This window comes from Mustela putorius, unplaced genomic scaffold, assembly GCF_011764305.1.
Source record: "Mustela putorius furo isolate JIRA1106 unplaced genomic scaffold, ASM1176430v1.1 tig00003987_pilon_pilon_pilon, whole genome shotgun sequence".
Lineage (NCBI taxonomy): Eukaryota > Metazoa > Chordata > Mammalia > Carnivora > Mustelidae > Mustela > Mustela putorius.
In genome coordinates this window covers 6,494,630-6,522,350 of record NW_025422126.1, presented here as the reverse complement: position 1 = coordinate 6,522,350, position 27,721 = coordinate 6,494,630, and the positions used below count along the sequence as shown (strand labels likewise).

Genomic DNA, 27,721 nt, shown 5'->3' with positions numbered 1-27,721 from the left:
TTTGTGTGTGTGTGTGTGTCAAACATAATCTGAGCTAGAAATAATCTAGCTCTAGTTAACAACAACACGTCTATTCTTTTCTGTTCCACCTTCGGTCTTATGCAGGTACAAAGAAGACAAGCAGCTGAAGTCATATCTTCATTCAGTCAGTAGACTCTGAACATTTTCTATGTGCTAGGTCATGGGCTGGAGTCACAAAATAAAAAGGCAGTTCCTCCTTTAATAATAAGGGGCTCCTGGGAGGCTCAATAAAGCATCCAACTCTTCATGTAGGCTTAGGTCATGATCTTGGGATACTGGGATCGAGCCCTGCCTTGGGCTCCATGTTCAGCAGAGAGTCTGCTTGAGGAGTCTCTCTTCCTCTCCCTCTACCTCTCCCCCACTTATGCTCTCTCTCTCACATAAAAATGTTTAAAAAATAGTCAGAATAAAGTGGAAAAGATATTTAAAAATCAGGAACGTAATTATATTAAAGAATAATAGCATCACATCAGAGAAAATTATAGGAACACAGAGGAGGGAGACCTAAGTTCAGGGAAGACCGGAATATCTGGAAAGGATGTGGTAACCTAGCCAGTTACACAGTACAACTGGATTTTACCAGGTGAAAGGGTAGGGAAACAGTCTTCCGAACCGAGGAAATTGCATGTGGAAAAGCCCAGAAGCGAACAGGGAGAACAGCAAGTGGTTTGGCATGGAAAGAACGGGGGTGAGACGACAGTAATGCAGGGTTACCATGGGAACAGCAGCCTAGGGAGGAAAGCCTTTAGCAAAGTTCTAAATTATGAACTCACTTCTTACTTCCAAAGAAGTAACCAGCATGTCAGATGACTGTGACACAGTGTGACAGAGAGCTGAACGTGTAAAAGGCTTCAAAGGATAATGGTTTCACACAAGGAGGGAAAAGCCATGGTCTGCAGAAATGGAAAAACTACACATCCCTCCCCTTGACCACCTCGCTGTTGTGGAGTCTCAGAAAGCAAGGCCTCAGTAGAGGGGCTTTAGGTTTCGGTTAAGATAAAGAGGAGAGAGGTCTACAGCTGCTAGGGTTTTGCCAGGGCCTGGGAAGCGCTGTCCTGAGATGTCTGGAGGCTCCTGCTCGGTGAGGGTGCCCTTGATGTCTGTGGAGCGGCATCACCTGGATGAAGACGGTCTGTGTTCAGCAGCCTTGTAGAGAAGTCCCTGGGGAAGGTACCAGGGAGGAGCCTGTTTTAGTGAAATCGTCTATGAAGTGGCTCAAGGAAGGGACTGCCTCAGGGAATTTCTAACAATCCTCAATGCCCTTGTTTGTAGAACAGGCTGCTGTTCTGGGCAGCCTGTTCTACAAACAAGGGCATTGAGGATCAAGCAAGGTGTACATATGGATGACAGCAAGAGCCCTGTTAGGCATAGAATCATAGGCACTAGAGTGTAACCTTAGAAGGCACTTGGTTTCACCTTTTCCCAAAACAGATCTGTGTTTTGTAGTATCCTTGACAATCATTTAGCTTCTCCTAGCACTTAGATACTTAATTCCTCCCTAAGTTTTTCATTCCAATGTTGGACAGATTATGGGCCTCTGGTTGCGAGTACAACCTAAGTGCTTTTCCATCCCCATCTACAAACCATGCCAGTTCTTTTCCAAAATAGGTATGTTTTAATATAAACAATGGACATAACTGACCTCAGGCTTCAGAAAAGCCCAAAAGTCAAGTCTAAGAAATGGAAACGCTTCTTCTATTCCTCCTCCCAATTATACTATCAACTACTGTTAGAGTCACAGGATTCATAATAGAGGTGAATGGCATCTTTGAAAGCATCAGCCCACCTGATCTTTAAAAATGATCTGTTAAAAATCATGATTTTTCACGTGAACTAGGAATGTCCCCTTTCTGATTTCTATCTTTTTGAATTAATTTAATCCATCAGCAAAGTTTAATTTCACTCCTTCTTCCTCTTGACAACCTTTCAGATACAAAGACAGATATCTTCTTCGCTTGGACATAATCTTTACTTACGTTTTTGACTCGTCTGCAATAACTATATATATAACAAACACGTTTCAGGTTTACCAATAACTTTCACTACAATCTTGATCTCTATCAGATCAAGCTGTTAAAAAGTCATATTAAGTAAGTGTTAACAAAGAGGGATCCTGGCCTCCCCACCAGTTCTTTGCTTTGTCTTTGTCTACTGAATGATACAGTATGAGAGAACACCGACTCTTGTTCTACTGGGGTTTCTATGTCAAAACCTTTCAGGCTTGTACTCTATTATTCCACAGGTTCCATAATCCAAACACCTAGAACTATATACCTGTCCTTAATAAACCTCAGACTTTGGTTCTTCACATAGCTATGCTTTTGTCTTGCTATTCCTTCAGTCTGGAAGGTCAAACCTAGTCCTTTCCATCTCTCTGGCTTTCTTATTAAATAAAATCTTACCCTCTGATCAGGTATATCACCAAAAAGCCTTCGCTGGTTGAATCAGTAAGAAGGATAATGGGTATCATTTAACCATCAGCCTCCCTGTCCTACGCTCTCTGTCAGGTTGTTCAATACTTTATGGTGTTCAAAGTTTATTAACCCTCAAAGTGTTATTATCTTTGCTTCACAGGTGAAAATACAAGTTTAGAGGATAAGTAATTCCTAAAGGTTATACAACTATTAAAACAAGAAAAACTCTGATCTACCTAATTTAAGAGCCCATGCATATCTAATAATGCTGTTCCCAAGATACTGCTTATCTTCTTTATAGCATGTGTATCATGGATAAACATTAGAGTCAGAACTAACCTTCCATTTACCTCGCTTCCTTCACAAACGATCTAAATGTATGAAGTGTCTCAGAAGGTAAATATATTCCTTGTCAATTAGTTTTAAGAATATCTAAGAAGATATTCCTATCTCTTAGGAATACTATGGAAGAGTGTTGGAAGTAGAGGAGGTCTCTGATTTCTGAATACTGTGACTCTATGGACTTTAATTCTTAACCAAGAAAAGACTATATTCAGCAAAGTCTGGTTATGGCTTTGGGACATTTGCTGGTTGTACTCAGATCTCATTCTTGTACTGTTGGAAAAGCAGTAAAATCAGACTGAATTTGGTTAAAAAGAATATTTTAAAATTTACTATTTTTTTTATACCTTTAAAAAAAAAAACCTAATTTCTCCATTTAAAATCTTATTTGGGGGGATTTGCAGGTTAAATTGGCAGACTGAACAGGTACATTTACTCCTGAAACTCCAATAACATTCCAGGAATGATCTTCCACTATTTCTAATGAGAAAACAGTAACATCTTAAACTGCTGTTCCCTGTATGTACTGTATTTATGTATAAATAAAAGAAAGACAGTAAGGGAGGATATAACAACAACAAAATTTTGGAAACTGAAAAGAGGATAAACAAGTGCTAACTCACTTAGCAGACTTAAAAAAAAAAAATGAGCAGTAAGCCAGCAGAAGGAAAATGAGAAGTGACTTGAACTATACTTCAGGGGACGCCTGGGTGGCTCAGTTGGTTAAGCAGCTGCCTTTGGCTCAGGTCATGATCCCATGGTCCTGGGATCAAGTCCCACATCGGGCTCCTTGCTCGGCAAGGGAGCCTGCTTCTCCCTCTGCCTCTGCCTGACTCTTTGTCTGCCTGTGCTCTCTCACTCTCTCTCCCTCTGTCTCTGGCAAATAAATAAATAAAAATCTTTAAAAAAAAAAAAACTATACTTCAGTAACCCCCATAAGGTCAGAAACCGGCAACCCTGTGTACTTCTTGAAGTGTTAGCAAAACGGCTTCAGAACACAAGACTGAGTGATCATTTTGTGGTGTATACAAATACTGGATGATTATGCTATATACCTGAAATTAATATACTGTTGTATGCCAATTATATTTCAATTAAAAAAAAAGAACTGGAAGACTGGTTGAAAATCTGTAGGACAATTGTATCTCCAGATCCTCTCCCAACTCCACACACCCATAACCACTCTTACACACTAGCAAATAAACTTGAATTTTACTCTTCGGAAAGGGAAACATTAGCACAATTAAAGACCAAGGCACTGGGTTGAAAACAAGGTGATTAAGTGAACATATGCATATTAAGTGATGAGACCTCTCCAGTCATCCTCCCCTACTCAGCTTACAGAATACAGGCAAATACTTTACAGGCTTGGACTTGACAGCTGTAACTGGAAGATTCTAGGCAAGCTGAAGAGGGAAGACTTATGTAGGATAACAGTATGTTTTCCCCAATGAAAAGAGCACAAATTACCCTACAGCGAAATCCAAAGTTAACAACCTCTATCCACACTCTATAAGCTTCCTATGTTTTCTAGTCTTCTCTTCTTAAAAAGAAGTATACGACCAAATATCATCAGACTCCCAAGCCTCTAAGGCAAATAATACATCAAAAATCAAACTGAAACAAAAAATAAGAATAAAATTTTTAAAAATCATTAATATGCTTAAGTAAGAGAAGATACCACACACATGAAACAACAGGATGCTACTCAGAGAAAAAGGAGCTCTTAGAAATTTAAGATATAGGGGTGCCTAGGTGGCTCAGTCATTAAGTGTCTGCCTTCAGCTCAGGTCATGATTCCAGGGTCCTGGGATCAAGCCCTGCATCGGGCTCCCTGCTTAGCGGGAAGCCTGCTTCTCCCTCTCCCAATCCCCCTGCTTCTGTTCCCTCTCTCGCTGTGTCTCTCTCTGTCAAAAAAATAAATAAAATGTTAAAAAAAAAAAAAAAAATTTAAAAATATAGGGGCGGCTGGGTGGCTCAGTCGGTTAAGCAGCTATGAAGTTCCTCGTGGGGCTCCATGCTCAGCGGGGAGCCTGCTTCTCCTTCTCCCTCTGATGCTCCTTCTGCTTGAACTCTCTCACTCTCTCTGTTGAATAAGTACATAAAATCTTTAAAAAATTTAAAATATGAAAGCAGAATATGAAAAATGAAAAACAGAAGGGCAAGATGCAGAGTTAAAGGACTCTCTCAGGAGGCAGAACAACATACAGATGGAAAACACGAGAAGTGATACGAACATGAGAGGTAAGTGTGGGAAATCCAATACTAAATAACAGTAGCCCCAAAAGAGTGACAAGAGAAAATAAAGAGGAAGTCATCAATGAAATAATTCAAGGAAATTTTCTTGCACTCCATGACTTGAATTTTGAGACTGAAAGGATCCACTGAATACCCAGCACAATGAATTAAAATAGAGAAAATGGCATCCAGTAACTTTTAACAACTTACTACCACAGGCGTATGTTTCAGGGAAAATGCTCAGTTACTGCATCATTTTTCCTTAACCTCCCTCCACTTCTCAAAGCCTTGCATTATTTCTGGACACATAACAAAGCCAAGCACATATAAACGAAGATAGTAATTTCATCTGATAGAAATGTGCATTGCCCCTTCTCTTTTCAAATGCAGGCTATCCCTTTCAGTGTTGAATTCTCAGTCCTTAGCCCAAGTAGGAAGGCCACGGATTCATTTTATCTTCTGCACGTAAACCCTTCCTGGGCCCATTTGATGTGCTAGACACTGTGTTAGGATAAAGGGATGAGAAAGCTTCAAACTCTCACCCTTAAAGAGCTTATTCACCCAGTAGGGGACACACACACACACACTACATAACAACAGAAATGTAAGAATATTGGTATGTTTGATTGACTGTTTTTAAAGAAAAGTACAGCAGGGAGATCAGACGATGGAGGGTAACTTTGTTCAGGAGGGTAATGAAAGGCTTCATGGACCAGAATGACCCTCTTCTGGATAGTGGTAAATGAGTAGGAGTTTAGCACATGGATGACAGGGGGAGATGTCAGGCAAAGGAAATATATATAAAAGCAAAAGCAGAAGGTGGGTCTCACATTAGTGCAGTGGTTTAGCTTTCCTGGCATAAAGGGCCAGTAGTAGGAGTTTGGGCATTAAGTGAAAGCAGGAGGTGAGGCTAAAAAGGGAGGAAGAAGACCATGGGAAGCCTTTGCCAAGGTTTGTTTGCTATTTTTTGCTTTAGGTTTGCTAAAGCTTTGTTGTTGCTATTATTTTTTGAGGGGGAAGGGCTGTGGAGAAATAGCCTACTGAAAACTATTAGAAGTTTGTTTGTTTTGTTTTCTTTTTTGAGAGAGCACACATGGTGGGGGAGGTGCAGATAGAGAGTGAGAGAGAGAAGCTTAAGCAGGCTCTATCCACAGCATGGAGCCCGGCCCAGGGCTCAATCCCGGGACCCTGAGACCAGGACCTAAGCCAATATCAAGAGATGGACCCTTAACCGACTGAGCCACCTAAGAGCCGCTGAAAAATATTAAAGGGTTTTAATTAAGGGGTTGACAAGAACAGATTTATAAGGTTTCTCCCGCCCTCCCCATTGTTTTTTCACTGTAAGAGTGTTTACTTGAATGCCAGCACTTGAACAGGGGCTCTACCTTGGAGGCAATAAAGAATCTCTTAACAAAAATCACCCAAGGTGAAACCCCAGGGGCATTACAATGTTGTAATCAATGCCACTAGTGGCAAGTGAATGTCTATAAATGCCTCAGGGTTCAGAGGGTAGTACTGGACTGAACTAGGCCCAATGCAGTGACCATGGCTAAGTTACTAAATCTCTTTAGTGCTAAAATGAGAACAGAAAAGAATTTATATTCTGTCCACTTCAAGGATCATTATAAGGATCAAATAAAATAATGCACATAAAAAATCTTTTGATAGGGGTGCCTGGGTGGCTCAGTCAGTTTATTGTCCGACTCTTGATTTTGGCTTAGGTCATGAATTCAGGGTTGTGAGATTGAGCCTCACACTGGGCTTCGTGCTCAGCGGGGAGTCTGCTTGCAATTCTCTCTCTCTCCTCCCTCTGCCCTCCCCCCCACTTTTCGGTAAAATATCCTGACTCTCCATCTGTAAACTGTATGACTTTAGTTTTCCTGAACTTCGAAGTCCTCATGTGTAAAGTGGGGATACTTCCATCTATCTTACAGAGTGCAAAGAGGACTGAAGTGCCTTGCCAGACACGCAATGTCTGTAACAGTATCTTAACCATTTACACTGGCTCACTGAATGTCAGTTGGTCAGTTATGCAGTTAATAAGCATTCACTGAGGACATGAAGTGTACAGAGTCCCGATTAGTCAGAATTCCTAGGAAAAATAAGCAAAGCTGGAACAAAATTTTAAAATACCACCATAATGCTCATGATCAGGTCAGCTCGAGCACAGGAACAAGTACCTACAGGCTTAAAGCTTTCTCCAGAATCTCATGCAGGAATTATCCAAGAACATGTCTGACTTTCTCCTTGGCATTTCCGTGTACCCACACACATTCACAACCGTGTGTGTGTGTATGCGTGCAGAAACATTAAGACTCACTAAGGAAAAATAAATCTCTCACACTTGAAAATTAAGAACTGCACAGGCAGCAAATCTCTGGGTGAAGGTGATGCAGTGGGTTATACAAGCCAATAATTTATGTTAGGGCTTCACAAAGTGTTCGACACCAGGAAAGGAACCAAAATAAGTCCAATTACATCAATAAAAAGGTATGACTAGCTGTGCTGCCTGGGCTGGGATGCTATTTCTTGCTATAAACAGAAATGGCTAGAATTTGGATGACTAACTAAACAGTGCAATAATACAAATAAAGCATGTTATAATAGCTGCTGCAAGATCCCCAGCCTTGGGGATCAATCAATTAATGCCTGTTGCCATATATACACAATCTTGAGGGCTTTTGTTTTTTGTGGAAAAATAGGTTCAGATCATTTCTAAACTAGCAATTTGTCTGCCTAGGTTTTGTTAAGTCTGTTATGGTTACGAGAAAATATGATCTTTAATATTAAATCATTTATGACCCTGATAAAATATTACTTTATATTAACCAACTCTTGGGACACTTTAATTTTATGAAACATGCACTTTAGTTTTTAAAAGTATGAAAGCAAAACTGCGTATTCTTAATCTACTACATCGCGTTAACAAGCCATCAAAGATCTGGGAATATAAAGGGAAAAAAATACACTGAATCTCCATCTACTTAGTTTCAAATACGAAAGGTTGCTGTCAATTAAAAACAATACACAGGTAATACTTTAAATTCTTAAATAGATAAGGAACATGTTTGATTTGCTCCCTGGATTCATGTCTCCCAATATTCCAATATTCCTGTATCTGTGGAATATTGGGATACTGGAATATTCTTCTGTGGAATATTCCCAATATTCCACAGAAGAAGGTTACCAATGTTACCAATATTCCATAGAAGAAGGTTACTGAAAAAAGCAAAAGATTATGGGAAAATCCAACAAACCCTTTACGGTAGAGGTCAGCAACATTATGGATATAATGACAAGTATTTCTGGAATACATGGTAAAAAGAACTAAAGAAGGATTATAGCTCGTGGATTAAGATGGGGCACCCACAGTTCAAAAATATGTTTTACACAGTTCCATGGCTTAAATTTTAAATTACCAATATGTAACCAGGAAGGAAGGCACCTTTGTATTACTTATTTAATTCAGATTATTTTCTTCTTAATTACTGACCTATCTGTTTTCTGAGGGAGTGGGGCTTTGACCACTCTGGAACAGCAAGGGGAAGTGGATTTTGGTGGGGCCTCACAATTTGGGGATTCAACAAGGTTGTGACACAGCAGTGTGAGAACACTGGGCATCAGCAGGTACATGGTATCTGGAAGGTTAGAAGGAGCTCAACAAATATATGCTAATAAATGCGTTGGGAAAAGGCCTTGGAAATATAACAGTGACAAAGCTGCCTACTTTGATATTTGATCACAGGCCCGGAAACTGACAAATGCTAAAAGTGCCACTGGCTGCCACCGACATGAATAACATGAACTGCCAATGTCCAGCTCCAAGTGGTTTCCTAACAGACAAGCCGAAATACATATGATAAAGCCCCATATGTTCTGCTTTTATATTTTACTAAACTCCAATGCTGCTCAAAGTGCCAGGATACAACAAACAAGGAGCTTGTGCCAGAATATAAATAAATGCACCACCTTCCGTCATTGAGAATGTCTTCATATTTTAAAAAATTGCATCTGAGCTAAGCAGTGTGTTTACTGACCTAGCTGACTTTGGTACAAGTTCCTGTGGTTTCCCTGCACCCTGGTACAAGCAGCTCTGTGGGCTACAGATTGCCTGCAGGTCCACAGACCAAACGGAGTTGTCCTGGTAGAGAATACCTTGGCACAGTTTATACCCAAAAGATGTTTTCCCTAAGAAGAATAAGTTAGGAAACAATCACCCACTATAATATAAGAGGTCTATAAAGGAAACTAACATTTAGGATGATGATGATGATGATGATGATGATGATGTTCCAAGGCTTTTACATATATAATTTTATTTAACCTTTACAATTACCCTGTATTGGTAATATCACCATTCATGACTGAGGTTCAGAGAGGTGCTAAAATTATCTAAAGTCTTGAAACTAATAGAGAAGCCATGAAATGTGCCCCTGTGGCAGGGAATATAATTGGCTAATGGATCCAACTACCGTATGTTTGGATTTTCTCTGCATTCATGCCCCCTGCCCCACTTCCTGCAGGCTGCTCCCAGCCAATGACTCCCACATGTCTCACATTTGGGTGAGACAAGGGATGCCTCCAATAGTCAACTCTGCCTTGACTTCCCATCAACCTTGATGAATCTTCCTTAGAACAGAGCTGCAGGCTAAGGTTCCTCCTACCCAGTCCTCCTTCCTTCCCTTTCTCCTCCCAAGGCTCTTGGCACCTTCTTTTGCTTGCTCCTCCAATAAATCTTTGTACATTAATCACCTCTGTTTTGTGTTGAACCAAACTAAGGCAGTTAGTAAATGTAGTACTGGTCCCGACCACGTGGTTATTTGGAGGAAGAGAATGTTGGTATAGAATTAACTACAGTGGGATGCTTGGGTGGCTCAGTTGTTTAAGCGGCTACCTTCAGCTCGGGTCATGATCCCAGCGTCCTGGGATCAAGTCCCACAACTGGCTCCTTGCTTGGCAGGGAGCCTGCTTCTCTCTCTGCCTCTGCCTGCCACTCTGTCTGCCTGTGCTTGCTCTCTCTTCTCTCTGACAAATAAATAAATAAACTCTTAAAAAAAAAAGAATTAACTACAGGGAGTCTAACACATTGTATTTTACTCCCACTAAAGGAATTTTGATCAAAGGAGCAAATTTAAAAGGCTGCTACTGTCTTTCTCTTTCTGCACTGAGGATAATACACTAAGAATGAAGGCCAGAAGTGGAAAGTAATGACTTTTGATAGGGAGACTAATAGAAGTGTGTGGGCTAGCAGATTTGCAAAATTGCTTCTTCTTAGTATCATTAACTTCATTTTGCCAGTTTTAAAAAAAGCAGTAACAGCAAAAACCCAAAGTATAACAAAAGGGTGCCATGTTGCCATGGTGCTGCCACAGCCCCGGAAGGGAGTAATTTATGGATTCCTCAAATGGAAAGTCACACTAGCAACTTTGCCAAATGTCTCGATTGGATATGATAATGAATGAAACTGAAGAGATATTTATTGAACCTCTATTTTGGTTAAGGCGGTATGGTGGGGAATTCATCAGAATAATTAGATTTTATACACATTGGACTATTTTTCATAAGGAACAACTTCTCTTATACCCATTCACCCACTGGAGCCTTGTATAGTACATTTAATTAATACTTTTTTGGCTGGCATATGTAAAAGGTACACAAACTCTGTATGTATTCTGAGTTTTAGATTAAAAGTAGAAAACCAAGATAACTCATAAAGTACAGGGAAACTAGAATAATGTATTTTGTTTAGAAAAGGAGATTATATAAAAGATATTAATTAACTTTAAAAATAAATGATATTATATATCTATTTTTAATGGCTACATTTTAGGGAGAGAAAGAGAATAAAAATGACAACATAATAACGAATGTCTTTGTTTCTCTCATCTTCCGTAACTTACCAGAATAAAGATCTTAGACCATTACTAAAAGCTCTGCATTTTTGTAGACTCTTAAATTCAGATATTAATAACTCCTTTATAGAAATAAATAAAAAAGCACTGATGGGAGACGGAAAGTGCATTAGTGTTCACGTTATCTCTCCCAGTATGAATTTAATGGGTATCTTAATAAGGAGAAATAAACTAATGTCACTGATTAGGAAATATATCCACTCACATGCTTTAGTCACCTCCAGTGGGACTTGATGGTGATGTCTGAGTGGAATTACTATAAAGCAAATGATGAATTAGTGTCGGGGCAAAGGGACACATAAATGTGTCCCAGAGATGAAACAATTATGTTCTGTATCACAAGTTAAAGGTCAACGCAAAAGACACTGCAGTCAGTCCTAAAGCAGGGCTAACCAATTTGGCTAAGCCCATTGCTTGGAACTTGCTGAAGCTAAGCTGTTTTGATAGCTGGGCCACAGGCTTCCTTGGCTATAATAACCTGAAAGTAACATTTACGTGTTTTAAGTCTCTTTTAATCTCCTAAATACCATGAAGTGATGTTTATCAGATTTTAAGACGCAGGCACATTCCACTCAGATGATTTCATTCTCAGGGGACCTTGTCATTACGAAGGCTTATTCAAAGAAGGTGAGGGTTCACAAGCCTTTAAGAAGAATCCTAAGTGACACTGCAAACTAAATTTTAAAAACTTGTTTCTGGCTTTGGCTCTACAAAAAAATTTCCTTTTCGTGGTTAGTTTAGTGGTCATGGTTCAGCAAACTGTGGATAAAGTGACCACTATGATTAGTATATCAAAAATGTATAAATTATGTCTCTCACTTTCTCTTCTAATTATGTACACTCAGTGCAGAGGCTTGACCTATAAGTGGAAAATGCCCAAATACCCAGAAACACATTTACTACTAGGCATTTCAAACTTCCCATATTCTTGGGCACATTTTAAAGATTTGAGAGTGGGAGAGAAAGAGAGCAGACATACATGAGTGCGAGTGAGGGGGTGAGAGGGAGGGAGAGAAATCTCAAGCAGACTCCTCACTGAATGAAAAGCCTGACCCGGGGCTCGATCCCAGGAACCTGAGATCATGACCCCAGCTGAAATCAAGAGCTGGCTGCTTAACCAACCGAGTGAACCACCCAGGTGCCCTTTAGGCACATTTAAGAAAAGAGATGTATCCAAAAACTTGGTCTATTCATTTATTTGGGGTGTATTTTTATATTACATATCCTTAAAATGGTCACAAACATTGTTTCCAATTTATCTTTCCACAACATGAAGGAGAAAAAAAAGTATCAAAAATACTCATTTCAGTGGTTTATTTAGAATTCCTCCTCAACCAAGGAGTGATTTAATTACTCTAAGCCTCAGTTTCCTCATTTCTAAAATAAGGATAATAATAAAACCCTGAAAGGGTTATTATGAAGATTGGCGATGTAGAATAAAAAGTGCTTTGCATAGAGATAGTTAATAAAAACAGGCATTCTTATTCGTGAAGCTAAGACAAAGGAACTTCCAAGTGTTGTAGTTCAAAATCTTTTTTTCTTCTGGTATAGGACACTGAAATATCAAGTCCTTAGTAGCAGCAAGTATTTTTCAGAGACTATAAGAAATTAACTAAAACAGTACTACACATACTTTTTAAAATTGTTTTTATTCTATAATGTTTTCATGTGCAGATATAACATACACATAGCAAAATGCTTAAAACACATAAGTGCATTGCTTAAAGGACCATGATAGAGCCAGTCCTGGTGCTGCTTAGCACTCAGTCACGAAACAGAATGCTGCTGGGGCCCCAGGAGCCCCCATGGGCCTCTTCCTCATTATGACACAGTCACTATGCTTGCTTTTCCTACAGTTTCCAACCTTGGCAATCCAGTTTCACCTAGCTTACTTCTGAACTACACATAAATGGAGTAACACTGTGGAAATTCTCTTTTGTTTTGCTTCTTTTACTCAACATTATGTTTGCAAAATTCGTCCTTATCACTGCATACAGCTATGGCTCCATGGCTGCACAGTATTCCATTACATAAATATATCCTGATTAATGATAAACATATTGCTGACAGAGTTTAAGCTGTTTCCAGTCTCTGGCTATTACGATTAGTGCTGCCATAAACATTCTCATATGTGTATCTTCAACTTCACTGGATAATGCCAAATTGTTTTCTAAAATGATTTTTATCAATTTACACTCCTATCATTTCTACTTTAAGAGAAACCAATCTGGGGTGTGTGTGTGTGTGTGTGTGTGTGTTTTGCATTTTTTTTTTTTTTTAAATCATGTATCTGTTTAAAACAAGATTGGGAAGAACCATAGAACATTACTGCTAGAAGGAAATTGAGAGATTATTTACTTCAAATCCTTATTCTAGAAGGATCTATAGCTTAGAAAGATTAGAGACTTGTCTAATATCACAGTGTGTAAGAGGCACACTGACAGAACTCAAGACAAATACAGCAAACGCTGAAGCTAGGATGAATGTAGGGCTTTCTCGATAGATACACTAAGCCACCTTGCAAGGCGGTCTAAAAACAATGAACTAAAACTGTTTTCTGTAAAGGTGAACACAATGAGGAGAAAGACAGAAATGCTTCAGAGAGATTTTAAAAGGGTGGCAACAACATTATGTTGTAAAACAGACCTGTTAGCCTCATCACATACATAAAGACATTGAGGCCCAGAGAGAAATTTCTCAGATAACACCACAGTCACCAAACGACAAATACCAAACCGAGAACTTAACCTGTGTCCATTTGTGCTTGTGTTCCTAACCATAATATACTGCACTAAATCTACTCAGTCAATGGAATACTGCTGTATTTTTAAAAGTACAAAACAAAATAATGTTGATTTTGTTAATTTTACTAAGAAGTAATGAATACCACAGGGAAAACACATATAATAAGAAAAAAAATGTACCTAGGCAACCTCTTCAAAGCAGGAATCTTTATACCTGTCGGTGTATCATTACAATTTGATTGTAGAAGCCTAGCACTAATGGATAGATTAAGGAATGTGGTTTCTAGTCCCAGGTTCACCAAAGCATTCATCCCATTTTGAGAATGTCAAGAAACCTTACTGTGCTTTGGTTGTTACTAAAAATATATCTAATTATATATATTATTATATATTTTAATATTATTATATATTTATATATATATACATTTTATTATAAAAGCAGTAATGTACTCAATAAAAAAGAATCAGAAATAGATAAGTAGAAAAATTATGCAAAATCCCACAAAACAAACATGTAACACAATTTTGTCAAAATCCGAGCAGTATTTCCCCCCCTACATAAAGGGTGAATATTTATTTGGTGCCTTTAAAATTTTTATTTCCATAACTACAGCATATACATTCAACTCCATATCCTCTTTTCTTCACTAATAGAAAATGCATTTCTATACTATTACCTCATCTTCATAAACACTTTAATGACTGTGGATGCCCTTCAGTTTATTTAACTTACCCCTAGATAGCTATTTTCAGTTATGATAAACATCTTCTAACTGTATTCAAGGAGTTAGAATTATTTCCTTATGACAGAGTTTCCAAGAAGAATTACTAAATCAAAGGTGAAAATTCTTATTAAATCTACATCAGAGTCTCCTCTGTGACTCAATTCTCGATTTTGAGAATTGGTATATAAGCTTTTCATAGGAAAGCACTTTGAAGACTACAAAGCACAATATAAACACATGGTGGTATTATCATTATTGTAAGTCAATGTAATATGGACTTCTACTGACCCATTCTCTATCTGGAATGGTACTCCATAAATATCTGCTTATTTTCTACCAACAAGATCACTACCATGTAGCATACTGTTTACAAATTTTATCTTAGAGAATCATAAAATCTTTTTGATCTTGCTGTGGTAAGTCAAAAAAACCTTGAAGGTAATAATAAAAAGCAACGAACACATTGAAATGTAAGTGGTAAAGTTCAGAAGCACAAACTCAAACACTATTAGGACTGATATGGACCTCAAAGTACATAGAGCTCAACCCCTTTACTCTTTAGATGAGATGACTAAGGCCCAATAGAAACCATTTGCCCAAGGTACCAGCAGGTAAAAAGAGATGGACTAGAACACCAACATTTCTAATTGTTGGTGCTATGTTCTTTCTATTAAACCATACCATCTACCTTTTTGGAGTCCATTGGATGACAGAATTTCATTCTTCCCATTATATCTGCCCAAGTTACTTAAAACTAAAATGCTAGCTTCAGTTGACAATATATACAGCTTTTAAACTGACAACTTACAGAAGTATCTATAAAGGCAGTGTTCCAAATATAGGACTATGATTTGGGTCTATCCACAGAGAACTGTGGGTCTGTCTTTTCTTATTCTTTTATTAAAAGATAAATTAGCAAAATATAATAATTAAAGGTTTTAAATTCTAGACTCTCAAATCAACTGTGCTATCTTCCCCTAAAAGCTAGAGATCCTAGATTTTGAATCAGAAGACCAAGGTTCAAGTTTTGGCTCTACCAGTTAATGGGTCTGTGTGACCTTGAGGCAGGCACGTTAACTTGTTCAAAGCTGAATTTCCTTATTAGCAAGAGAAGGCAACAATAATCTTGTGCCTCACAGGGTTATGGAAGATTATTAGAAATGTGCCCTGTTACCTGTACAATGCTAAACTACAAACATCATTACGATTATCTGTGTAACTATTATACCAAGCAATAGAGAAGAAATAAAAGTTTAATGCTCAAAGTCTAATCTACCAGGCTTAATCAGGAGAATTAAAGCCTGACTAAGTGTCCATTTTCATAAGGATGAATAGAACAAGAGATTTGTAATTTTTGTTTTAATACCTTGAATATATAACACATCTTTTTACGCAGTTCTAAAATTATCCCATTATGAGTTAAAAATATTATCAGTTTGCAAACAGCACGACAGAGAAAATATTGCTAAATTTGGGGGGAGCACTCTAGGAATGTAATATTCCCTGATTAAAAATGTAATCAATTTATCAATCAAAAATGTAAACAATTTATCAAACAATCAAAAATGCCCAGGTAAGGGCAACATATCATAGAGACAGTGAGAAGAGGAGTTCATTGTCCGGGGACACAGAGTACGTTATGTCATCAAGAAGCCTGAGGAGAGATATGGACTGATCCCAGCATGTGTATCTACTCTTGAGCTTTGTTCACACTCATACCTCTGTTTGGGGGGCAAGAGGGTCTTTACCCTCCCCTCTCTACTTCCCTTCCCTCTACTTTCACAGCAAACTCTGACTTGCTCTTAAAGGTCTAACTTGAATGTTTCCTTAGGAAAACATCCCAAAGAAAGTTTCATACATCTCTATCACTACTGCACACACCATACAACGGTGTTGGTTGGAAGGGGAGCACCAGGTTTAGGTTTAGGAACCAAGTCCTATTCATCCTTGTCTCCCCAGCGCCCAGTCCAGTACCTGACACAGGGTAAGTGATGAATCAGTCCTACCGGCAGCCATAGAAACACCAAGAGAGGAAACAGAAATATCATACCAGTCATAGGACTAAGATGAATGAAAAGAAACACAGACAGTAAAGAAAATGTGCTGAGCAAAAAAAAAAAAAAAAAGCCAGACAGTGGGAGATGGGAGTTGAGAGGCTCTTCCGAAAGCTGTCTTCATCAAGCCTTTGCCCTAATGCCAGAGAGCTTTTACATAGAAAGGGAACTGAAGATCCTAGAGAGGACTGGGGTTAGAAAGGAGGTAAAAACAGAGAAATAAAAAAGACTGACACAAGTCTGTGACTAGTAAATTCTTCACTCTTAGTTGCAAGGCCTATGCACTATTTCCTTGTATCTTATATAATTTTGGGCATTCTACAGTCTATCTATAATTTTTAAAAAGGCACATTTATCAAAAGGTACTGGTTATTCACAAAAGAACTTGAAACAACAAGTAAATATATGAAATACATGAACTTAACACTCACTAATAATCAACAAGCTACAAATCAGTATAGATATATATTTCCTCTCTTACATAAAAAAAGGTTAATAAATACACAATATGCAACAACACAGAATACATAATATTGGCAAGAGGGTAAAGAAGCACCTATATATAACTTTAAAATGTATATATTCTTTGACCCAGCAATTAAGTGTTTATCTTAAGCAAATAACTGAGCACAGGTATAATTCAGTAGAAAGATCTTCCTCATTACAAATTTGTTCACAATAGAGAAATCTTGGAAAACAATCTAAACGCCCATCAATAAGGAAACTGTTATAGTACGTCCATACAACAGAAGGCAATGCAGACAACAAAATTTTACACAACTATACTCATCAACATGAATCTATCTTCACAATATAATTAAATGAGAAAACTAGAACAAACAATAAAATGCACAGTATGAAACAATTTACATAAAATTTTACCTATTTAACTTATGTATGTATATATGCATAGATGTTTGGAAAGGTGTTCATCAAAATATTACAATGGTATCTCTGAGTAGTAGAATCCAAAGTGGTTTTAACTTTTTTTCTTTAATGCTTTTCTGTATTTTAAAAACAAATTTATAATGAGACTGGATGATTTACAGGATAAAAGTTATTTTTTTTTGAAAAAAGAAAACTGTTACCTTAACCTGAAACTAAAAGCTCATTTACAGTGAACAAAGTATTCTGAATATTTTCTTCCCATATACAAGGTACTCACCAAGGCAACTAAACAGGCAAATTTTCCCCCTTCTTTGCTTATTTGTAACTTGTATTTAGCTTATAATCTACTTCTATACATTGTTACCTCATTTTGTATTTGTGGAATATGGGATTTCTTTATCACAAAGTTATACTATACTTTGCATTTTATGTATTTGGCAAACATTTACTTAGCACTTACTCTGTTCTAGGCAGTATGCTAAATCTTTACAAATTATTTAATCCTCATAACAACTCTGAGACAGGAACTACCCTTGTAGGTATTATTACTATTTCCATTTTACAGGATACTGAGGCACAGAGAGGTGAATTAACTTATCCAAAATCAAATAGCTTAAGTGATGCAACTAACATTTGAACCCCTGCAGTCTACATCCATAGTACTCGATCTTAAACACTCAGCTATGAAGCATTTCTTTTAGTTCGTTTTATTCTAGGATTTTGGCCTTGATAAATTATTTATCATTAGGATAATAATTTTATCCTGGAATTTTCCCTGGAAACCCACATCTGGACATTTTAAAATGCATTTCTCTAATAGGTACCCAAATTTACGTATAATAATTTTTTGATGTTCATTTCCTTAAATAGCTTATACCTAAGTTATGCTTGTTCACTTAATGCCAACTAAAATCAGGCTTTTCATAGATATTATTTCTCATAATTCATTTCATGATGCTTAACCATAAAAAGTTAGAATTTAGAGTCTACCTTCTCTGAACTAAGAACTGTGTATTTCATTTCAGTTGAGGTGCGTTCTTCAAATATTTTTCTCCCAGCAAAAAATGTCGCTCCTGGTGGTGATTTGGAATAAGCTAATGCCGTTACTGAATAAGGTATTTATTTCTTTAGTTGAAGAAAATAATTTGGCAGCCTAAAATACTAAAATATGCAAAATAAAATGCTAAAGTAAATCTTTTAAAACAATTAGATAAAGGAAAAAAGAAGTTATCAAGGAAGCTAAACCAGATAAGCTGCTAAATTTATACTTAGTTCTTAGGTAGCCACAGATAAAAGGGAAACCTGTTATTTACTGTTTCTTCCTGTCTGAGAAAAAGAAACCGGCAAGTACAGTCTCTTGAACTTAGCCAGATGCTTAGGGTCTGAATTTCTTTGCTCCCCTTCATAGGTTCAGGTTAATTAAACATAAAATGGGGACAACAATACTAACACTTCAGGGCTTTTGCAAAGAAAAAAAGAGATGATATATGTGAAAGATCTTTGCACTCTAAAATACAGGTTACAATAGCTTTATTTTTCATTTGGAAAGGTGTTTTTGACATTGGATTTCTAGTTTCAGTTTAAAGTGAGAAAAGATGTCCAATGAAGGTAAAAATAAATTATTTTGTCCTGTCAACTTATCACTCAGCTTTAAAGAGTACAGTGATCATAGCCAATATATCATTAAAAACGTCTAGTAAGGGGCACCTGGGTGGCTCAGTGGGTTAAGCCGCTGCCTTCGGCTCAGGTCATGATCTCAGGGTCCTGGGATCGAGTCCCACATCGGGCTCTCTGCTCAGCGGGGAGCCTGCTTCCCTCTCTCTCTCTCTGCCTACTTGTGATCTCTCTCCGTCAAATAAATAAATAAAATCTTAAAAAAAAAAAAACCCTCTCATCTGCTTAAAAAAAAGTCTAGTAAACTGGTTAATAACTAAAATTAAGTGTTAAGTAAAATTAATTGGTTAAGTGTTCTTAATAATGAACACTTAACCTATTACCTACAACTACAAAAAGGTAATACTGGGGCGCCTGGGTGGCTCAGTGGGTTGAGGCCTCTGCCTTCGGCCCAGGTCATGATCTCAGGGTCCTGGGATCAAGCCCCGCATCGGGCTCTCTGCTCGGTGGGGAGCCCCCTCTCTCTCTGCCTCTCTGCCTACTTGTGATCTCTGTCTGTCAAATAAATAAATAAAATCTTTAAAAAAAAAAAGGTAATTATCATCCCTTTAAATACAGAATGATACTTTTGGAAAACAACTACATATATGATTTTTCTACCTCAATTAAAGCCTTTATTTAAAGAGATATAATAGATATGTCAAGATACATACATACATACACACATACATATATATATATATATATATATATATTTAATACACACATATATAAATAGAAGTAACTATCAACCTTAACAAGGAAAAAACAATCTTCTGGCTAATTGTTTCAGTTATTATTTACTAAACATCTTTCAATTATTATTTATTAAACATTATTTTCTAACATTTACTAAACAGTCTTCTGGCTACATTCTTTCAGTTATTATTTACTAAACATCCCAAACATGCCCTGGGAGCTCCTAAAGACCACAATCAGATTTAAGTACAAAGACTCGTAACTGCATGGGGCTGGGGCCAATGCTGTTCAACAAAACCATCTTTCCTATCTCTGCTATTAAGGTAACCTTCTGCTTCAACCAGGCTGGTCTTGATATACCTTAAGCAGTGCTTCTTCTGCACCTTCATTACCCCTCCTCTCTCACTAGCCAAACACCTTAATCCTTGAATCCCAGTTCATGTGCGATAGCTTTCTACTGAAGGATTCCTTCTGCACATCAGCCTAACAGGAATGAGAAGTCAACATCAAGAATAGATGATGGCAGTTACCAGTGATTGAGTACCCTTTCTGGGGACAAATTCTGAGCTAAAACTTGACATTCACTGTTTCTAGCCCCCACAACAATCCTGCGAGGACTACCCAGCCTTTACAGATACAAGGAAATAGAGATGCAGTGAGATATTATTACATGCCCAAGTTCATCCAGACAGTCAGTGGGATGCACATCCAGGTCTGTGGAACCCTAACCCACCACAGGGTTCTACCTACCAGGAGCCAGATCTGTACCTTGGACAGAACCTCTCCTTTGATACTGATCATTGTAGGTCTTGTACTGCCCTGGGAAAAAGCTTGTGTTCAAAAAAGCAGAAAGATATAAAGCTATATCTAAGCTATATATAAAGCAGAAAGATATAATGTTACCTCAACCATGTAAGAAAAAGAAAAAGGGCTCTTGGGTAGCTCAGTTCGTTAAGCGTCTGACTCATGACTTTGGCTCAGGTCATGATCTCATGGGTTGTAAGATCGAGCCCTGTGCTGGCCTCCATGCTCACTGAGGAGTCTGCTTGAAAGTCTCTCTTTTCTTCTCCATCTGCCTGTTCCCCACACCATGAGTGCTCTCCCTCCTCTTTCTGTCAACTAAATAATAAATAAATCTTCAAAAAAAAGACAAAAAGTTTTGAGGATTTGGAAGGCAAATATGAATGATGAGATTATAGACTCTAAAAAATTCCATTCTTCTATCTTCTTCTGTACTCTAAAAAAGTTTCTATGGGGCACCTGGGTAGCTCAGTTGGTTCAGTGGCTGACTCTGGATTTTGCCTCAGGTCATGATCCCAGGATCCTGGGTTGAAGCCCACTTTGGGCTTCATGCTCAGTGGGGACTCTGCTTGAGATTCTTCCTCTCCCTCTCTCTCTGTACCTCTTCCCACTCACATGCACTCTCTCTCTCTCTAAAATAATTAAGTCTTTAAAAAATTTTCTAAAATTGGCATATATTACTATTGAATTTAGAAAATATTTTTTAGAAAATACTCCAGGAAAAAATTTTAAAAAGATACAGAGTGTACTAACATAAGGACAGACATCTAGATTAATGGAATAGAATTTAGAGTTCAGAAATAAATCCTCACATTTATAGTTAATTTCCAACAAGAAGGCCAAGACAACTCAATGGGTAGAGAGTAGTCTTTTCAACAAAATTTTCTGAGATAATCAGATATTCACATGCAAAAGAATGAAATTGGATCTCTTAAATTCTACAAAAAAATCAATTCAGAATGGATCACAGACCTAAACGTATGAGCTGAAACTACACAGAAGCAAACCTGTGCTAAACTTTTTTAGATTTTTTTTATGACACCAAAAGCACAAGCAAGAAAAGGAAAAGTAAATTTAAAAATTGAACTTTATTGTGGTGCCTGAGTGGCTCTGTCAGTTAAGCATTCGACTCTTGGTTTTGGCTCAGGTCATGATCTCAGGGTCATGAGATCGAGCCCTACGTTGGGCTCCGTGCTCAGTGAGGAGTCTGCTGAAGGAATGTTTCTCCCTCTGCCTCTCTCTGCTCTCATTCTCTCTAAAATAAGTACTTTTTTTTTTTAATTAGACTTTATCAAAACTAGCATAATTCTCTCTAGCTCCAACCATGTCCTGGAGAATGGGAAGATTTCATTCCTTTTTATGGCTGAGTAATATTCCACCATATATATATATACACACCACCTCTTCTTTATCGTTTATCAGTTGACAGACATTTGGGCTATTTCCATAATTTGGCTATTGTAGATAATGCTGCTATAAACACAGGCGTGCAAGTATCCTTTTGAATTAGTGTTTTTGTATTCTTCAGCTAATATGTCGTAGGGCAATGGCTGGATTGTAGGGTAGTTCTATTTTTAAGTTTTTGAGGAAATTCCATATTGTTTTCAGAGTGGCTAGACTAGTTTCCATCAACAACAGTGCAAGAGGGTGCTCCTTTCTTCACATCCTTGCCAACACCAGCTGTTTCTTGTGTTTTTGATTGTAGCCATTGTGTCCAGGGGACGGTTTAAATGAGTGATGGGAACTAAGGAGTGCACTGGTTATAATGAGCACCAGATGATGTATGGAAGTACTGAACCATGATATTATATACCTGAAACTAATATTATACTGCATGTTAAATAACTGGAATTTAAATAAAATCGTAAAACCTAAAAACCTCTGTGCTTCAATGGACAATATCAATAAAGTGAACAAGACAGCCTATGGAAGGGGAAAAAAATGTTTACACATCATACATATGAGAAGGGACTTGTGTCTAGGTTATATAAAGTACCCTTACAACTCAAAAACAAGGATAAATAATCCAACTTAAAAATGGGCAAGGGGCCTGAGTATTTCTCCAAAGAATATATTACAAATGTCCAATAAACATGTGAAAAGATGCACAACATCATTAGCAAATAGGAAAGTTCAACTCAAGACCACAATGAGATACCATGTTGCATCCAGCAAGATGGCTATAATCGAAAATATAGAAAATAACAAGTGCTGCTGGGGATGGGTAAGGAACTGAAACTCTTATACACTGCTGCTGGGAAGGTCAAATGGCAATTCTCAAAATGTTAAACAGTTACCATGTGGTGCAGCAATTCTACTCCCAGGTAAATACCCAAGAGTAATGAGAACATATGTCCTCAAAAAAACCTGTACATGAATATTCCTAGCAGTATTATACATTCTAGCCAAAAAGTGTAAATAACCCAAATGTTCACCAACTGATGAACTGATTAATAAAATCTGGTATATATCCATATACATCTTCAAATAGCTAAAATGATTTGGCCAAAAAAAAGAGGAATGAATGATACATGCTATCACATGGATGAACCTTGAATATATAAAAGTGTAAGAAGCCAATCACAAAGATCACATACTTAGGAGTCTATTTATAGGAAATGTTGGAATAGGTAAATCTGTAGAAACAGAAAGTAGAATGTTAGCTGCCTAGGGATGGGGGTCTTGGGGAATGGGGAATTTAGTAATGGGTACAGGGTTTCTTCGGGGGCAATAAAAACATTTAAAGTTGACAGTGGTGATAGTTGCACAACTCAGTGGATACACTAAAAACCATGGAACTGTACATTTATTTATATATGTGAATTATATGATATGTGAATTATATCACAGTAAAGTTTTCTTTAAAGATATAGGTATGGGACTTTAAAAAAAACGTTTCTACTACATTACTGGCAAACTTCGTAGGCAGCAGTGGGAGAAAACGGCAGTCTGACTATTAAACCATCCTTGGAATTTGTATTCTCTATTTCAAGAATTAAGAAAATAAGAACATGTTTTCTTCCCATGTGTCACACAGATTGGACTGTATGTTGAAGAAATAGACAAGAATTTAAGCTGCTGGTTGTATGCTGGCATTCATCCCTTCTAAATAGCTGAGCACAGTAGGCCCCAAGAGTAGTCAGGTTGTAGAGAAAGACCATGTCCTTGGCAGAACAGAGGTTTCCAACTGTTTTTGGAAGGAGAATCTACTTTTACTTTCTATGAAGTCTTAAAATAACCTGAGGGGGAAGAGAGGTAAGAGAGTGAAAGGAAGAGCGGTCATGAAGTCCCCGCATTCTAGACCTGGTTCTTCTGTTGAGCTCTTGCTCTCAGGCTTCCCATCCACAAAAGGCAGATCACGGTCTGTGACCTATTTACCTCATAGGATTGTAAGAAGACCCACATTTTTTAAAAATTTAAAAAAGAAATAAAGAAATAAACGTCAGTGGGATATAGCCAGATTGACATCTGGAGATTTGGTCTTGATTTGTTTGCCATTTAATAGTTTTGTCGTCCTCTGGAAGTTAGTGTAGTAGCAGCTCAATTTCTTATCTCTAAAGACAGACCCGGTCAACTGCTTCAATGAGCATGAAATGTGATAAAGAAGTAAAAGTATAATAAAAAGCTACATTACATTCAGAACAAATGTAAATCATCATTAATATTTGTAAACTAGATCCTCAAAAAGTATTACTGTTAAGTCCCTGAGCTTTCTAGAAAGGAGTGAAAAGGCCTGGCTTAAGAAATGTCAAAGGCAATTAGGAAAGAGCCCACTGATAGTTCCTGGCCATGAACTGAACATACTGATGGACTTGTACTGAACATATTACCAGAATTTAACTGTTAAGTCTCTTATATCATGTTCCAAATTTAGGAAACAGACTATGAGCAATTCAATTGTTTTGTAGGAAATCTGGATGGCCACCTTCTCTACGACAGCAGTTCTTAAACCTTTTGGTCTCAAGATCTCTACATTTTTTCAAATTACTGAGGACGTTAAAGAACTTTCTTTTTATATGGGTCATTTATACTAATGTTTACCATATTAGAAGTTACTTTTAAATATTTAATTCATTTAAAAATAACAACAGACAGGCACCAGGGTGGCTCACCCGGCTAAGAGTCTGCCTTTGGCTCAGGTCATGATCCCAAGATCCTGGGATTGAGCCCTTCGTCAGGCTCCCTGCTAAGCGAGAAGCCTGCTTTTCCCTCTCCCTCTGCCTGCCCGCTCTGCCTGCTTGTGCTCTCTATCGCTCTGTTAAATAAATAAATAAATAAAATATTTAAATACACATATAATTAATATGAAACACTGTTTTAGTTTTAGGTGTACAACATAACGACTGGATAAGTATATAATTTGCAAAATGATCATCACAATTAGTCTAGTCATTCATCACCTTATAGTTACTAATTTTTTTTCTCAAGGTGAGAAGTTTCTTAGGGTGAGAATTTTAAGATATATGGACGGCCTCTGACGAACAGTGATTTATTTGACTAACGATTTTTTGATGGTGTGGGTTATAGATGGAGTGAAATTGATACACATTCACTAGGCCGGTGATAGGTGGTACAATCCTCTCTCACGATGCTGGGCAGCAGTGGAGAGCTACAACTCTGTCAGCCATGTGACCACAACGGAAGCAACTGATGCCTTCACAACCATTTTGTCCCCATAAAACCATTCTGTCACTTTCAGTAGAGTATTCAATAAATTACATGAGATATTCAATACTTTATTACAAAATGCGCTTTGTGTTAGATGATTTTGCCCAACTGTAGGCTAACGAAAGTGTTCTGAGTATGTTTAACGTAGGCCAGGCTAAGCTATGACATTCAGTCAGTTAGTAGTATTAAATACATTTTTGACATGGTATTTTTAACTTACAAAGGATAATGGTAATCAGAATATAAGCCTACCACAAGTCAAATATCTGTACTTTCTTAGTAACTTTTTTAAAAAAGATTTTATTTATTTATTTGAGAGATAACAACAGAGATAGTGAGAGAGTGCATGAGGTGAGGAGGAGAAGCAGGCTCCCCGCTGAGCAGGGAGCTCTACAGACTTCCAGCTCCATCCCAGGATGCTGGGACCATGACCTGAGCTGAAGGCAGACATTTAACTGACTGAGCTACCCAGGCACCCTTCTTGGCAACTTAAAATATACGACACAGTATTATTAACTGTAGTTACCATGCTATACATTATATCCCCAGGACTTATTTGCTTTATAACTGGAAGTTGGGCTTTTTGACCATTTTCAGACATTTTATTCACTCCTTAATGCCCCCAGCTCTGGCAACCCCTGAACAGTCTCCGTACCTGAGTTCGATTTTTGTTTTAAGATTCCACATATAAATGAGATCATTTAGCACTTGTCTTTCTCTACCTGACTTGTTTCACTTAGCACAATGCCCTCAAGATCCATCCATTTGTTGCAAATGGCAGGATTTACTTCTTTTATTATGGCTGAATAATTTTCCAGGGAATGTGTGTGTGTGTGTACACATACCATACTTTTTTTTATCCCTCCATCCACTGATGGACATTTAAACTGTTTACATATCTGAGCTACTGCAGATAATGCAACAGTGAATATGTGGGTGAAGACATCTTTTAGACTTAGTGTTTTCATTTCTTCGGTTAAATACCCAGAAGTGGAATTGTTACACCATATGATAGCTCTATTTTGAATTTCTTGAGGAACCTCCACATTGTTTTCCATTTTGTCTGCACCAATTTATATTCCTGCCAACAGTACACAAATGTTTCCTTTTCTCCGTATCCTTGCCAACACTGGCTAATTTTTGTGTTTGGATAATAGTGAGGTGATATTTCATCATGGTATTGATTTGCATTTCCCTGAGGATCAGGGATGTTTAGCACCAACCATCATACATTTTAAATCTGTTCAGTTCTCTCCATCTCTATCCCTACTATCCTAGTCTGAGCTACCAACAACCCTCATTAGGTCTTTTGAGACAGCCACCTCAGTGGTATCTTAGTTCTATTCTACTTCTTTATAATTCATGAGAGAAGGAAGAACAATCTTTGAAAAAATAAATCAAGCCACTATCCTGCTTTAATTATTCATTGGCTTCCCTTTGTATTTAGAATTAAATTCAAACTCTTTATAATCTTTCAGGCCTTATAGGATATACTCCCTGGTTACCTCTCTCCTTACTTACTATACTCCTATCACATTAGCCATCTACACAAGCTCTTTCCTACATCAGGGATTGGGCACTCATTGCTCCCATGACCTTAATTTATTATTTCCTAGCTCTTTGCATGGCTGGTTCCTTGTCATCTCCATGTTTTAACTCAATATTGCTTCCTCAATAAGGCTTATTTGACAATGTTATCTGCAGGTCCCTCTCTCCAGTTATGTGCCATTATATCACCTAGCTGATTTCTATTATAGCACTTAACACAATCTAAGAATATTTTGTTTACTGTCTTTTCATTAGCTTATAAGTTCAATGAGTTTTTTTTTTAAAAAAAGCTTTATTCTGATATAGCTCACCTACCATAACATTCACCATTGTGAAGTGTATAATCCAATGTATTTAATATATTATTATTATCTTTAATTACGGTAAAATATATTACATAAAATGTGTCATTTGGGCCATTTAAAAACCATTTTTAAGTGTATAATTCAGTGGCATTATCATTATATTCACAATGTTACGGAACTATCAACACTATCTTCTTCTAAAATTTTTTCATCACCCCAGACAGAAACTGTTACAGAGGTAAGTAATAACTCTCCCATTTCCCCCTTTCCCAGCTCCTAGTAACCTCCAACTTCTATGTATTTGCCTAGTTCTGATAATTCATATAAGTGGAGCCATACAGTATCTGAGTTTTTGTACCTGGCTTATTTAGGAGACAGAGATCTTATGTGTCTTACTCACTGTTCTTTTTTTTTTTTTTTAAGATTTTATTTATTTATTTGAGAGAGAGAAAATGAGAAAGAGAGGGAGAGAGCATGAGAAGGGGTGGATCAGAGGGAGAAGCAGACTCCATGCTGAGCAGGGAGCCTGATGTGGGACCCGATCCCAGGACTCCAGAATCATGACCTGAGCTGAAGGCAGGTGCTTAACCAACTGAGCCACCAGGCGTCCCCTTATTCACTGTTCTCACTCCGAATATACAGCACATGGTAGATGCACAAAAATACTTGTTGACTCAATTCATAATTTGAAGCAAGTCACAATTCTTTG

The 27,721-nt window shown here is 37.5% G+C and overlaps 1 protein-coding gene across 8 annotated transcripts in view; it reads right to left on the bottom strand.

Annotated features, from left to right (window-relative positions):
* The window catches only part of UVRAG (UV radiation resistance associated), a 302,103-nt gene that overhangs the window by 46,761 nt on the left and 227,621 nt on the right, over positions 1–27,721 (bottom strand). The window contains exon 14 of one of the 8 annotated variants that reach the window (XM_045071447.1): positions 437–1,182. The exons of the other annotated variants lie outside the window; for them this stretch is intronic. Coding sequence (XP_044927382.1) covers positions 1,135–1,182 — 48 coding nt within the window. The 3' untranslated portion in view covers positions 437–1,134. Of the gene's footprint in view, positions 1–436; positions 1,183–27,721 lie in introns of those variants that run through there. 8 annotated transcript variants of the gene reach the window in all.